Source organism: Aulonocara sp. 'chitande type north' Nkhata Bay, linkage group LG18 (assembly GCF_057382095.1).
Source record: "Aulonocara sp. 'chitande type north' Nkhata Bay isolate Kocher_YH1m ecotype deep benthic linkage group LG18, A_spYH_male_GT1.1, whole genome shotgun sequence".
Lineage (NCBI taxonomy): Eukaryota > Metazoa > Chordata > Actinopteri > Cichliformes > Cichlidae > Aulonocara > Aulonocara sp. 'chitande type north' Nkhata Bay.
Genome location: NC_141361.1, coordinates 33,925,390 through 33,941,396, shown reverse-complemented (window position 1 = coordinate 33,941,396; position 16,007 = coordinate 33,925,390). Strand labels below are relative to the sequence as shown.

Sequence of the window (16,007 nt, the reverse complement as noted above, 5' to 3'; positions counted from 1 at the left end):
ACGGGGAGTCTCATCACACACTAAGGTTAATAAGTTCCACAGTGTTCTGTGGTAGAACCCATTCTATTTACATTACACACGCTTCCCTCAGGCAGTGTCAGTAGCCCTTTTTCCAACAGTACCTCTACTCAGATTGACTCGCCATGATTCGCCACAGTTTTCAGGCTTTTCCATTAGGTCATAATAGCTGGTACCAGGTCCTTAAATAGTACCTGCTCGGCCGGGGTTCAAAGCAATCTGAACAGGTACTAAAAATGTGATGTCGTCAGACTGCATGCCACCGATTGGCTGGTCAGTGGGGTCACTAGATGAGTCACGAGAGTGCTTGATTGTAATAGAAAACCAGTCGATCTGAGTAAAGTCATGGCAAGCCGTGGCAAGTCGAGCCGAGTAGGTACTAATGGAAAAGAGGCTAATGAGACAAATTTATGTTCATAACATGAATGTAGTCGTCGCATTGAAATGTAATTAGTATGTGATTGCGATGTTCAAAATTTGGTGTTTAATCTGGATTCATGTTGTGTTGTCGCCACCTACTGGTGGACCTGAGTGTGGCGCTTTGTGGTGCGCATGCTTTGGGGTGATGCTCAATTAAGCGCACATGTCACCAGAGACTGACGGCTCGAGCCAGAAAGAGAATGCTGGCTTGTGTAAAAGGTGGAAATATAGAAGATATGGACTACAATTGCTCATGAATGTTCAGTAGAAAGGCGCACACGGTATGTTGGTGCATTTACTTTGTGTGTATGTTTTATTTGAGTTGTAATTTTTGTTCTGCTGATGTAATATCCGTGTTTTTCATTGATCATTTCATCATAGTTTTTCACGGTGTTTGCTGGTGAAAAGAAGATTAAAATACTGGCTGAACATCAGTTGGAGCATGGCCCTTTATTCTACTTCGAACATGAAAAACCTTCAGGAGCAGTTACAATGAACATAAATTTTAGTTCATAGTAATTCAGTTCATTTACAAGAAAAGGAAATTAAGAAATCGAATCTGGGTTTTCAGTAGTTTATTCATTTAACAACCTTCTAAAACCACCTCATAATTTAAAGGCCTTATTCCAGGTCATTCCAAATTCTAGCCACACTATTTATATCATTATGTTATCAACAATCCCACAAACTATACTGGATGAGATCTGAAGGCCTAGGACAGTTTGTGTACTTATCAGTGTTTTGTGTCAAGATGAGTAACAAATCTCAGTCAGTGGACTGAAACTGCAGTCACTTGAAGAAGTGGAAAAGGGTCAATGGTCACTACTGAGGTATTTACCTGATTTTTATTACATTTTGATATTGTCACATCTCTGCATATTATCACTTACATTATCAACGACTTATACTGTTAGTTTATAACGGTATCCCACATAGCAGACAGGTCTGGCCCAGATCTGGTATCAAGCCTGCACTGCTGGCTGACTTCTGGCATGATAAGACGCATGTCATTCAGATATGGGCCAGGCCTGATGGCACTGTCTATGTGATGGCATGACACATCTGGCTCGATTGTGGTTTGGGTTATGTGGCCCAGGCTCATAGCAAACAGGTCTGGCCTGGATCCGGCATCAAGCTGGCCCTTCTGACCGACTGGTGTCATGGCAGAGTGTATGTCAACCAGATGTGGGCCAGGTTTGGCAATGATGGCACTATTTATGTTCCTATTTTGCTATTTTAGTTAGACCCAAATGCCATGTTGCAATACTATACTGCTATGGTAGCCAACGTTTCAAATGCACGTTTAACAGGTTCGTGAGTGTACACTTTATCCAAAACCTAGTGATGGTTTACTCATCGTTGCCAGTGGATGGCTGTAGCTCAGCAGGTAGAGCAGGTCACCGACTGATCGGAAGGTTAGTGGTTTGATCCCTGGTTCCTCCAGTCTGCATGTCAGGAATGTGAATGTGTCTGAATGTAGTTAGCAGAAGGTGTGTGATTGGGTGAATGTGGCATGTTGTATAGAGCACTTTGAGTAATCTGGGAGAGTAGAAAAGCGCTATATAAGAATCAGTCCATTCACTGAACAGTTTCGTCATGCTACTTTTGCACTATTATGTTCCAGCACATGTTGTTATTACATGGCTTGATTAAGGCACACATTAGGCTGACATCTGGGGCCAGAGCTGAAACTGTTCTGGGCCAGCACAGGACCACCAGTGTGTCTGCAACTGGCCTTGTGCTGGCCCATGTGTGGGCCACTCTGGCAAACCAGATCTGGGCCATCATTCTTTGCGGTGTGTGGGCCTGATCTGGGCCATACCAATTTTGCTATGTGGGATGTTGTTGTTTGTCGGCTCTTGTCAGCTGTCTGGAGACAGGAGGATTGCAGACAAACCTCCTGTCAATAACTAATTGTGATAATATCAAGAATGAATAAGCATGTTCTTGTAAGAGTTCTTATGTTAGAGCCTAAACTTCAGTTGAGGAGGAAGAGGATGAAAGGCAGTTGCAGAGAGTAGTGGTGGAGGAGGCAGCTTAAAAAAGCTGAGAACAAAAATAAATAGAAAAATGTTACATGGTTAAATATTGTTAGACTGTAACTGTTATTACTATTTGATTCCACTGTATCACATAAATACTTTTTGCTTGTCTTCTTCTATCCAAATCAGCAGAAAGTGATTAACAAAGATTCTCTTTCTGTCGATGGTGATTGCTGCTCCCAACAGTGCAGCAGAATTGGCAGGCATCATCATGTCCACTATAGCAGAAACCTCACGTCACATGCAAAGTCTCAATACACTGATGCCAGTGACGTGGGATTGGACGCAGTTATGGCTCAACAGACTGAACTTTGCCAGCTGCAGCTTGAACCAAACAGCAATAAATGACTTCACCACAGAGCAGGAGCATCTCGCTGTTGTGTTGCTGTCGCTGCTGTGGAAAAACGGTGGCATTACCTGAAAGAAGGCATTTCACTTCCCTTGTACCAAATCTTAGAAATGTGGTATTTAACCACATCCTTCTTCTGGATGGCTTTAGCTTGGCCTCAAGTATCAATGTGAGGAATCTTGATTAGATTCTTGACCAGGATATATGCTTCAGTGGTGGGGTTTCCTAGCTATCTGAGCCTCCTGCTAATCAAATGTAAAATTTGAACTATTACAAATAATGAAGAAAGAAGTCTGGGATCACATGAAGAGATAAAAGTCACTGAGACAGTTTTGTAGCCAGAGACTTTTACAGTGCTAAACCAAGCCTTATATGCCATATAGTATGAAAGAATGCAAATGCAGGCCACCATATGTCAGCGTGATACATTTGATGCTAGCTTAATTAGATTCATGTCCTTTTCACATAAGCACTGAGAGACTCTGGAGATCAAACCCAGTGTGACTGAAGACTATTCTGACAGTCTAAGCTATTCTGCAGGGATTCACCTTCAGCTTTATCAAACTGAATTTATTGACTCTGAATATATTTTTTAAAAGCCCAGTTTACTGAAACAAGCCAAGCTCAAAAAATTAAACAAGCACATCTGTTCTATTAGGACTATTTAATATTACAATTGCTAAGAAAAGAACATTCCCAGTTAAGATTCTGACTCATGCCTCGCCCTGTTCATCCTTTGAACCTGTTAAAGGTCACCTTCAAAGCATGTTCACAAGCCCCGGTGTACGCACAGTCCTGTAGACCGCTGGTAGCACTCCCACTGCTTACCTTTTGACCCACTAGGCATCCATTATTCTGTCTTTAAATGTAAACAGTTGACATCAACTGTAATAATAGATTTCTATGAATATCGCGTATATCGTAGTCCTGTTTACATAATCAAAATCTTGTGAAAGAGTTCCACCTTTACAGGAATCCAAATGAGAGTCACTGATACCGTCTACAATAACCTGAGGAGGCGTGGCATGCAGAGAGACATTCACAGACAGGCAAGCAGAGACAACCCCGTTCTGAGAAAACCACAAATCTATTAAAAAAATGCTGTTTATGAGCTCACAAACAGACAAAGAACTATCTTCAAATACATGAATAATAAAGAATCAGCTGAATTAAAAGGCTTGAGTGACATGGTTAACTGTGCATATCTACAGAGGACTAAAGGCTGTTTAAACATCTTACATTCAGAGATTCTCACAGATGCTAATCTAAAGTGCTGAGTGAGCCTGCACATGCTCAACTTGTAAGAACCTCTCCATCATCATTACAGCTTTCCCTGCTAAAGTTCAAAAGGAGTTATTAACAACTTTTTATCACTCATTCTTCTCTAGATCACATACTCTGACCAAGAGGAAACTCATCTGTCAAGATGCTAAATCACTGAAGCTCGTGTATCTGTTAATGCGAATCGAAACTGATGTCTGAACAGTGAAAGCAGACCAGCTGGTCTCTCAGCTTGCCCAGCTCCAGTCATTGTCGGTGTCCGATGAGAACGAAATAATCGCAACTTTCAGCAGCAATAACCAACAGGTCAGGAGTTTTATGACAGCGGTGCTGGAGATGAAAGGACAGAGATCGCTATACTTTGAAATACAAAACAACATTAAAAAAGCTGAGAACAAAAATAAATAGAAAAATGTTAAATAGTTAAATATTGTTCGACTGTAACTGTTATTATAATTTATGACAGTATGTTTGCACTGAAGCACCGCAGCAATTTCCTAATGTTGTAAACCTGCTCAACATTTGGCAATAAAACCCTTTCTGATTCTGATTACTATTTATCTGATTCCAAAAAATCAGATAAATATCAGCCTGACCAAATGACAACGGTAGGAAACCAATATGTGAAAGAAATGAACAACAGTGTACCGATTTTCAGTTACTTACACCTTCTTTAATACGTAGTATGACCTCTACAGCTGAGACTAATGAGTGTTTTTTGTAATTGCTGTGTTTTCCCCCATGTTAGCACATCTGTATCATGAGGAATCTGCTGTATTCAAACAGTGAAGTGTGAAATAATCCTCATTTCAACACAAATTCAGACTCAGCTCAAACTCACAGATGGCTGTCAGCTCGATGTTAAGAGGCTGCTGTACACCTGCGGTTAATAATACAAATAACATGAGTACTGTAATGTGGTAATTGTTTTTCATTCTCATTTGACAAAGAAGGAAAAACAAAAACTCAAAAATGCACTGAGGCCTCAAAATGCAGAATCTCAATCCAATGGCTGAGCTTGCCATGTCCGTACTGTATATACAGGCTACTGCCTGATACGAGTGAGGACGTTTGCATTCTTGACTGCTCTGACATTCCTGTCAACTTTTAAAAAAAATATTTTGAATTGTCTGAAATTCAGTCACAATAAAAAACTGTTTTTACTTCCAAAGTGTCAGCGCTAACACCGTCTCACCAGTCACCCAAATTTTCATGGTTTCCAGACAATATTTGTATCTAGAAATCCAATTAGCCTCTGGGCCCAGAAATGATGCAGAGAAATTTTGATGCGACCTGAAAATGTTTAATCTCGGGTGAAAAATGTTAGGGCACTAATGGCTGGCCAGCATACAGCTGGTTTGTTCGTTCTTGGTTTCAGCAGGTCAAATTCATGCAAATGATTCTGACCAAGTGCACATTAACATGTTAAAGCTAAATTCTGTTGAACACTTCACAGGAGTTCACAGCAAGTTGCATAAATGTGCTGTCGCGTCTAAATAAAGGTGTATTACACAAACACACGCGGGGGCGGTTTTTGATTGATAGCGAGAGAACTGTGCAGCTTTGATGGAGAGGTAACATTTATGAAACTAGGAGGGAAGTCGTTAAACTTTCATACTGAGAAACTGCATGAAAGTAAGCAAGCCTCCAGCTCATTCTGCTGTCAGACAGATGGCCTCACATTTGACTCTAGAATACTTTGGCAAACAGAGAGTTCACAGTCGACTCTATGACTGCAAGGTGCCCAGGGTCCTGTACTACGAAAGAGTTCAACATATCCAGGGTACAGTATCTTTCCATTAAATGGATTCACTTACCCAAACACTGCCAATCAAGTTACGCGATCACATGAAGCTGACTGTCAATTCACTGAAGCTTTCTTCCACGTGCTCACATGAAAGGGTGGCATTGGTAGCATTTGACTAATCACAAATATGGCAGCAAAACAGCTTTTAAAAGCAGAATGGGAGGCAGAGCCTTCAGCTGTGAAACTAGCCCCCAGTTTGGATTCAGGAGACAGCCACCCTTTACTTTTAAGATTAGACTTCAAACTTTTCCTCCCTTAGTTATGCTGCAGTAGGTCTAGGTTGCTCGGGGATTCCCATGATGCTCCAAGTGTTTCTTCTTCACTCACCGTTTATTTCCCCACTCACTGTGTTTATGCAACACTCTACATTTAATGATTAATGGCTCTGGTTCTCTTCCACAGCATGTCTTTATCCTGTCTTCCTTCTCTCACCCCAAATGGTCGCAGCAGATGGCCCCGCCCCTCCCTGAGCCTGGTTCTGCTGGAGGTTTCTTCCTGTTAAAAGGGAGTTTTTCCTTCCCACTGTCACCAAGGTGCTTGCTCATAGGGGGTCATATGATTGTTGGGTTGCCTTTAAGCAACTGTTATAATTTTTGGCACAATGTTAAAAAAAAAACAAAAAAAAAAAAAACAACCTGAATTGAGTTCAATTGAAGTATGAGGGGTTTGTGCTGATATGCATCATGATGCACATCATGATCAAAGAGCTTCTCTTTAGTATTTCGTTTGGCCAAAAGACACAGTTTCAGAAGTATTGTAGTTTGCTAACACCTTTGCAAACCTGAGCCGTGCTGTCGTGTATTTTTTCAGAGAGGCTTTCTGCTGTCCACGTTCCATAAAAGCCGTATTTGCTCAGTCTTTTTCTAATTGTACTGTCAGAAACTTTTAACCTTGTACAATGCTAACTCAGGCCTGTAGACTGACATTTGGAGTGAATTTCCTGTGGTGTCCACTCCTAGGACAGTACACACTGAGAGTAGATTGATAGACTTTAAATTGTTTAAAAAAGGATTTATAACCCAGACTGATGGGAAGGGTCATAAAAGCCCATCAACAATTGCTGATGTCTTTTCTTTGCTTTCACCTCTGCTGTTATAGAGATGGTCACAAATGGTGATGATCAATTAATCAATTGCATTTGATTGTCAACACCTGGATGCTTCTCTTTCTTTTAATTCTGATGGAAGCAGTAGGGGTGTACTTAATGTTTCACACACTGTGTCAACATTTTGGCCTAAGTTTTGTTAAATAAATGATAACAGGGTCTCATCGTGAGTTTAATTTTTAAGACCTGCTGAGGACAGGTTTATTTGAGCTCTTGTTACATAAAACCTACACTTGAAGAAGGTTGCTTTTTAATATGACATTACTTTTGTTTGTCTGTGCAAGGAGAACAATTTCAGTAACAAACAAAAATGCATCAACTTTGTTTGTTTTGTTTGTTTTCAAACAAGGATTAGTTTATTTATTTCACTAAATAGAACAAATCTGATCCTGCTACCAATGACCACATTACTAGCATTGTGACATGCTTATTTAGCACAGCGTGTTTAGTTGGGAATGTTATGTGCATGCTCCTTGAAGTGACAGCAATTGGAAAATTAAAAGAAAGTTTCAAGATTAAGGAGAAAAAGGAAAAAACCCATACACTGATAGGGTGATGCACTGATTTGACACTGTACCTGTCATAGATAGTCACAGATCTGCACTCTTCTTCTTGCGTCATACTACTTGTTTTAGAAGCTGTGTTCTTAACTTCCATCTGTGTTACAAAGTGTATACTGGGTCAGCAGCGTGTGTTTAAAAACTGTTTTGCTCCACAGGGCGGTCAGCATGTCCTTACATGGGGAACTAAGCTCCCTTGATGAATTTAGGATGGTGCTTAGATGGCATAATGGGTACATTGAGTTTTATGCTAACACAAATAAGCTCAGCATCACTGCTCCTAAAAACAGTCTACACTCTTTGTGCCATTCCTTACGCTCAAATCCTCTTACAGTAGGCTACACCTCTTTCTGCTAATTTCACCCCCACTGTGGTTACAGGTACTTGTGAAATGATATTATTCACTTTCAGCAGTAACCTGAGTCCATGAAAGCAAACAGCTGAAGATGAGAAAGTGCTATGACAAACATGTTTGTTTCCTCTCACAGGGAACTCTAGTCACCATGTCACCATGTCTGTTAGTGAGCAAAACAAGAAGCAATGATGCTGTTATACAACCAGAAAGGAAATGTTAAATGTATTTCATCCTAACATATTTCCTATTGTTGCATGTGTGATGCTAGCATTATACTCTGGACATCCGTTGTAGCCATCAGCCACCTAGAACTGACATTTTGTTAACTTTGTTAGAGATTACCATTTGTGACATCTGCCACCTGTGATGGGGTCATCACTGTGTACATTCATCCACAGAACTGCACTGAGGTTTGAACAATAGATTCATTCACTCATTCCTTTGTGAGTAACACTGCTCGTCAGGTCAGAAAATGTTCTTTTACAAGCGCGTCCATGCTCACAGGTGTACACACGGGTGATCACACCCACAAACTACACCCTTTTTGGCTCCTACCTCAAAGCACACTGTGTTCTGTTGATCTTACGTGCTGCACAATAATGTTTAATATTTAGTATTTACTGTCATATTCCCATATATCATTGTGATGTTGTTTATTATGTTGCTCTTTTTTCTTCTGCTGCTTTTTTCTCTTTTTTCTTTCTCAACAGGTGACCCAGGTGATTGATAGATGTAGTTTTTGTCTGCTTATTTTGTTGGTTTTTGGGTTTTGCCCTTTATCCCCGTCCCTCTTCCCCACTGTTTTTCTTTCCCTCTTTCTTTTCCCCAATCAAGTCTGTCCCGTATTTAGCAAGTTAAAATAAAATAAACAATAAAAGGTAAAAAATAAATAAATAAATAAATGTTCTTGTGTGGCATCGATTACAAATAACATATGTGTTACTTAAAATGGCAGGTTATTTGTATCAAACTGATTCAAAGGTCCCTTCTGTGAATTTCTACTTTAACATGGTGCAGGGATATGTTATTTGGGGGGGGGTTGCTTTGCAATGTGGTAGGATCCCCCAAGGAAAAAGGTGTATTACACACACACATGGCTCTTTGTCTGGTCCTGGGTGAGGGACCAGACAAAGAGCAATTCAAAGGACCCCTATAACTGTCAAAAGAGCAAGGGACCTGTGTACCCTGCACAAGACTGGGTTACCACGGCCCCATCCACAAAGAGCGACTGGTGCCCAGGTGCAGTCCGAAAAACCTGCCCTGGCAGACTGATTTCCGACTATCGAGGGTGGCTTTTGGGACATGGAATATCACCTCTCTGAAAGGGGAAGAACCTGAACTAGCTTGGGCTCGGGAACCAGTCTCCTGGAGAGGGGATCGACGTTGTTCCAATCTGGAATTGCCTTCAGTGAGAGGCAGTGAGCAGGGTGGGCAATCCTTTATCTGCTCAGTACACTGGAGTTTCTGCCAGTGAGTGAGGGGGGTGTTTCCCTGCGCCTTCAGCTTGGGGAACAGGTCCTGACTGTTATCTGCAATTATTTGCCAAGTGACAGGTCAGAATACTCAACCTTCTTGGAGTCAGTGGTGGAGGGTGCTCAAGGGTGCTACATGTAGTGAATCCATTTTCCTACTGGGAGACTTTAATGCTCATGTAGGCAATGACAGCAAGACCTGGAGAGGCGTGATTGGGAGGAACAATCTGAAATTAAGGTGTGTTCTGTTACTGGACTTCATCCATAGTGAACACAGTCCATCAGGGCTGCCCTCTGTCACAGATTCTGGACATAGGCCAGATGGTGGGAGGCTTGTGCTTTGGTGACCTCAGAATCTCATCCCTCCTTTTTGCAGGTCATGTGGTTCTGCTGGCTTCATGAGGTAGTGATCTGCAACTCGCGTTGGAGCGGCTGAATGTGAAGCAGTGGGAAAGAGGATCTGCACTTCCAGGTCTGAGTCCATGGTCCTCAGTCGGAAAAGGGTGGGGAAAAACTAAACAAACAAAAAACACACTTAGAGTTGAATTTTGCTAATTTTGACCTAAAGCAGGAACATAATGGTCACTTTCCATTTGCATCTTTCATGCAGTTTTTATAAACTCTTTAAAGTGAGAAAATGTAATGGGACAGTGAATTCATCCTTAAGAAGCTGATTTACTTTTCCAGTGTCGCTCCTTAATCCCAGTTAAGTGGAACCAGCTAGTCCCAAACAGGTGTCGTCGTTGTCTCAACTGCAACCAGATAAGCCATCTTCACCTTCTCCTCATTAAAATGCAAGTAGCTGGTTTCCACTCGTTCATCAGTTCCAGTATTAACTGTTCCACTTTTACTTTCTCCCTCTAATGCTGCTTCAACCCTCAGACTTTCATGCTCCAACTTAATCTTCTCAGTTTTTGCTTCCCCATCTCTAATTTCATGTGCTGATCAACAAACAGTTCTGACCTGATATCACTGGACTGCCTCCAGAGGTTTACTTAAAATTGTGAGTCCTTCAACAACACTCCTCAATTAATTCCTTTTTTCCCAGCCCCTACAGATTAACTGTCAACTAGAAGTTCATTTAAAAAATTCAAGAAAAAAACAAACAGACAAAGTGAGAAACACAATCACAGAGAAATTGGTTACACTGTCTCCTCTTGGTTACACTGTCTCCTCTTGGTAACATTGTCTCCTCTTGGTTACACTGTCTCCTCTTGGTTACACTGTCTCCTCTTGGTAACATTGTCTCCTCTTGGTTACACTGTCTCCTCTTGGTTACACTGTCTCCTCTTGGTTACACTGTCTCCTCTTGGTAACACTGTCTCCTCTTGGTTACACTGTCTCCTCTTGGTAACATTGTCTCCTCTTGGTTACACTGTCTCCTCTTGGTTACACTGTCTCCTCTTGGTTACACTGTCTCCTCTTGGTTACACTGTCTCCTCTTGGTAACACTGTCTCCTCTTGGTAACGCTGTGTCCTCTTGGTAACGCTGTGTCCTCTTGGTAACGCTGTGTCCTCTTGGTCTTGAACCAGGGATCTTTTAGGTGTTAACCATTACACTGGAGTAGAGAGCAGCCTAAAATACTAGCTTTTACCTACTGCTGCTTCTTTTTACATCAACACAGTGGATATCTTTATTTAAATTGACCTGTACCAGATCTCCTTTGGAATTCTGTGCTCTGGCTTCATTTACTCTCTGCAAACAAACATTTCCCTGTAACAGGGATTAAATGAACACAAACACATAGCTGCTGCCATGCTGTTTGGTTTGTGCTGACACATCATCAGTCACCAGAAACCATGTATTGATCTGCATATAAAGTGCACTTAGCAGGAGTGCTGCAGGATTAGAGGGAGGGATGCAGAGGAACATGAAAGGTAGGAATGGAGCAGGAGGAAGAAGATGAGACGTAGGGGCAGAGGGAAACAAAAGGCCTGCATGTAAATTTACAAGCCGTTATTAAGTCATGCGTACCTGAAAGAAAGCTGCTTTGCTGTTTTGAGTGTCCTAGTCACAGGAAACAGTAAAGGCGTAGAGGCAGTAGGATGAAACATTATCAAGAGGAGCAAACAGTAATTTTTCAGCAAATCCAGGGGTGATGTAGAAAAAAGGCTAGGCTAATGCTTTAAAATAAGTAAATACAAAACGCTGTCTTTGTGTAAGCATTGTACAGCAAACATGTCAAAATCCTTAAATAAGCATCAAAGCAGCCAAGATGAGAGTCAGGACATCCAGTCATAAAGTCTGAGCTAAAAAAGAATGCAGGCGTGTGCTGTGCCTTTGAGCCGAAGTGCAAAGTTTATAGAAGCAATCATATGATAACATGAGTCCTGCTAAACCTACTAAACAATGTACATTTAATTCTACACCACAACAGCAGCCACATTTGACATCATTTATCTAAGAGCTACAAATAAACAAACAAATAAATAAATCTAACCACGGGACTATTTTTTACATGTTATTACTGATAATAATATTTAATTATTCCATAAACCTCCTCAGGCACTCTAATATAAGGCTGACACTGCACACTTTGTAAGAGTACTACTTCAAACATAAATAAAAACATAAAAGTACACATAAAACAAATGAACTCATTATAACAAAGCTCACGTTATGGACTCATGAATTTCTCTTCAGTCAGTATGTTCAGGAATTACATTAAATGACGAGCTTTGGCATGAAAGCAGTGCCTCCTGCTGCAGCCATGGCTCACAGGCTACCACATGCTGAGATGGCGACTGGTGGAAGCTTGTCTGTGTAGTGACCAGGAGTCTCCACCTCCAACTCTGCTTTTGCTTTTAATTTCCTGCTACGTCTCTGGGTGCTGAAAGCAGCATTCTGAGGGAAATGCCCACAGGACATTATAACAGATCACCTTCACCTTAGTGGTTGAAACACAAGCACCCACTCCAATCATGATGATAATAAACTCGAAGTAAAATGTGCAACTTTCCCTACAATTTCCACAGAACCTGCTAAGATATAAGCTTTCTTAAAATTAGAACCACTGGCAGCGCAATTTAGACTTGACTAAACAGACGGTCGAATAAAACACCCAGTCTGGATACGTCTAAACAAGAAATTTGGTATTTTTATTATAAACATGTTATATTTGTGTAGGAGTCATTTTCAAATCTAATATTCAAATCTTATATCAGATGGATGTGGCAGAAAACACTGCCCTCGCATGTGAGCTACAACATATGATACTCTTCAATATTGTTATTTAATAGTAACACTGGTATTATATAATGTTTAACATTATATTTTAATGATAATAATAACAAAAATGTAAAATATTACAGAGTTGTTCGTGACCAGATGTGACATGTTGAAATGTTTCCGTTTGAATACTGAAGTGTGAAGACCGTATGCCAGTTCAGTCCAGCTGTAATTGTCAATATAAATGCAAAGACTCGTCTTTATTTATTTTTAATCTAATCCTGTTGATTTTGAAGGAATTAAATTAGGAATAAAACTGATAGTTTTCAAGTAAAAATACATGAAAACCAAAGATTGTTTGACTTGTCATGTGACTCTGCTGCTGCCATCTTGCTGACTGACTATCAGCTTCTATAAAAACACTTGTGTTGGTTTTTGAAAGAAAAACAATAATAAAAATAACAATCAGACAAAATATTTCACTGTTGAGAAGATTTTCTACAATATTTTACCATTATGAGTTTGATATATCACAATGAGTAGTACTTAGTACTTATTTTCGTGCAATGTGATGCTGAGTGACTGTTAAACACTGGCTCTGATAAAGAAAAAAATATGAACCAGTGTCTATCACAAGCCTCCCCCATCAGCCTCCTACTAGATGCACGTATGGTAGAAATGTAAAAATCTGTGATTTAGAGAAAAGTTGACCTCGGTGACCTGACGGGTTTGACATTTGAACTTGTCTGAGCCTTTTAGCAGATGCACCTGTGGCATGAATTTCATAATCCTGCAAGTTATTCACAAACTGTCCATGTCGCCCAGCAGGGTGACAACAATATCCCATCGGCCTTTTACGGCGGAGGAGTGAAATGATATTACAGTCAGCTATGTTAATGCATGTGTTATTACTTTCTGAGTTTTAATGGCACAAATGTGACATCCAGTAATAGCTCATCAAAATACCCTAAAGGAGCTTCAAAAACTGTCATGGAAGAAGAGACTAAAAAGGCTAAACTACTGAAGTAATCCTGTAACAGTCTGCCGTTTGCAGCTCATTCTAAAACACGACGAACCTCTGATTCCTTAATATTCAGTCTTTTGACCATCACACTTGATGAAATAAAGAACAACAAAAGTCCCCCGCCCCAAGCAGAGGCTTGGTCTTTTTATAAACTTGGCCTTAAAAATGCTGTATTGGTTGGAAGCGTTTTTCGATGGCTCTAGAGTTAATCTAACATGTTGTCTTTTGATTGTCAGAATATCCAGAGGAAACGCACACACTGCACTTAAAAGCTTTTGGCTTTGAACCTTGGGTCTGACTCTATTCATATAATACACATTAATCTGACTGACAGAGCATATGAACATTTTTAGCCTAGAAAATCAAGCTCCACTGGATACAGGACAGACAGCGACTGCCCATCTATTCACATTTTCCTACCAAAAACTTCAACCTGTTCCAAGGGTTTTCCAGTATCAGCTCATTGCATCTTAGTACTACTGCAGTCATCAGCAATATGATGGCAACATTATGTCAGCGACAATTCCCAAAACAAGCAAAACAGATCTGCCAACGCTGGAATAATCTCAGTCCAGGCCAGAAATGCTGCACGCAGACGAAAACTGCACATTAACACGAATGCATATTAATTAAGATGTTGTGTGCAGGTATATCAGACCATCTGTTCCCTTCAAGAAGAAAGAAAATACTCTGAGCTCACGCGATCATTCACGTGCAACTTTTTGTAAAGCAACACCTCCTCTCACGTAGACCTCCGGATGACTGACTGATTTCACCGCATGAGCCTTCCAAAGAGGGACGTCCAGTCCTGCTGGAACGAAGTGCAGCAGATGTTGCAGGCTTCATGCTGCCAGTCTGCACCGCACTGCGCCCCGCATCCACCCAATACACAACACCAGCGCCGCCGCGCAGACTGCAAGCTGCTCAGCTCCTTTTTATGAACAACGACAGCACCACCACACACCGTTCTCCACCTCTCATCTGCTTGTCCTGTCTTTCTGTTAGTGCGTTTTCACGCCTCCTCCACCCCTGATCTCCTGTCAGCATGATGCGGACTCCCTGACCAGTGACTTCAATGTGGAGGAGCTGTCATCCCTTAATGCGGTAAACTCCCAGCCCACATCACAACACGCACGCACGCACACTCACAGAGCCGAGCAGAAAGACGCAGTGAACTCTCACTGCAGCGCCGGTATTTTGCTCCAGAAGCAGCAGAGAGACACTTACAGTACGCAAGAACTGGATTTCATCCTCGCCTTCTCCTCCTTCAGCCATGGTTCGTGTTCACACGGTGAGGCTCGTACAGCGTCTGTGTGCTGAGGCTGGCTGTGCTTGTGTGCGAGTGTGTGTGTTGTGTGAGCAGAGAAAGGCAACGCATAGATGAACTCCTCTTTCATTGGATGGCTCACGCTCGTCGGGGGCGGAGCTGCACAGGAGCGTGTATGTGTGTAGTGTGCGTGCTCGAACGCTACGTTGGTCGGGTTACTCCCTCTGCTGGCCACTGTGGTCCCTGCCAGCAGAGAGCATTTCCACTAAACCGGGAGTGAGGAACTCCAGGCCTCAAGGGCCAGTATCCTGCAGGTTTTGGATCACACCCTGGGTCAGCAGACCTGAATCAAATGATTCGTTCAGTTCCCGGCCTCTGGAGAACTTCAAGACATGTTGAGGACATAATTTAGCCATTTCAATCAGTTATGCTGGATCAAGGACTAAAACCTGTAGGACACCGGCCCTTGAGCCCTGGAGTTCCTCCACCTGTGGACTAAACAAAGTCACAGTCATCAGTCTGGGTTGTGTATGTTTGTGTATGTTGATGACATGTATATTTCAGTTTATCTCATAGTGACAGTAAATGATGATGCTTCAGTCAAAACTGTTATATAATAAGAAAAACTTCAGCGAGCTATGTTCCTACCATCACCTATAGTCACGAGCTGTGGGTAGTGACCGAAAGAACGAGATCGCGGATAAAAACGACAGAAATGAGCTTCCTCCGAAGGGTGGCTGGCCTCTCCCTTAGAGATAGGGCAGGGACGCCGGAGATCCGGGGTAGAGCCGCTGCTCCTCCACATCGAAAGGAGCCAGCTGAGGTGGTTCGGGCATCTGACAAGGATGCATCCTGGGCGCCTCCTGGGTGAGGTGTTCCAGGCATGTCCCACTGGGAGGAGGCCCCGGGGCAGACCCAGGACACGCTGGAGAGATTATATCTCTCGGCTGGCCTGGGAACGCCTTGGTGTTCCCCCGGATAAGCTGGAGGAGGTGGCTGGGGAGAGGGCGGTCTGGGCTTCTCTGCTTAGGCTGCTGCCCCCGCGACCCAGCCCCGGATAAACAGAAGAAGATGGATGCATGTTTAAACAGCTTGGCTATATCAATGACTATTTAGTGTCAACTTCTTAACCATCTTT

General features: G+C 42.0%; 1 protein-coding gene across 6 annotated transcripts in view; it reads right to left on the bottom strand.

Moving 5' to 3' along the window:
* The window catches only part of LOC147309048 (ryanodine receptor 2-like), a 319,734-nt gene extending 304,781 nt beyond the window's left edge, over positions 1-14,953 (bottom strand). For all 6 annotated transcript variants that reach the window (XM_086273380.1, XM_086273384.1, XM_086273382.1 and 3 more), the window contains exon 1: positions 14,830-14,953. In XM_086273380.1, the coding sequence (XP_086129506.1) occupies positions 14,830-14,877 (48 nt within the window). In that variant the 5' untranslated portion in view covers positions 14,878-14,953. The remainder of the gene's footprint in view (positions 1-14,829) is intronic.
* Positions 14,954-16,007: the final 1,054 nt, after the last annotated feature.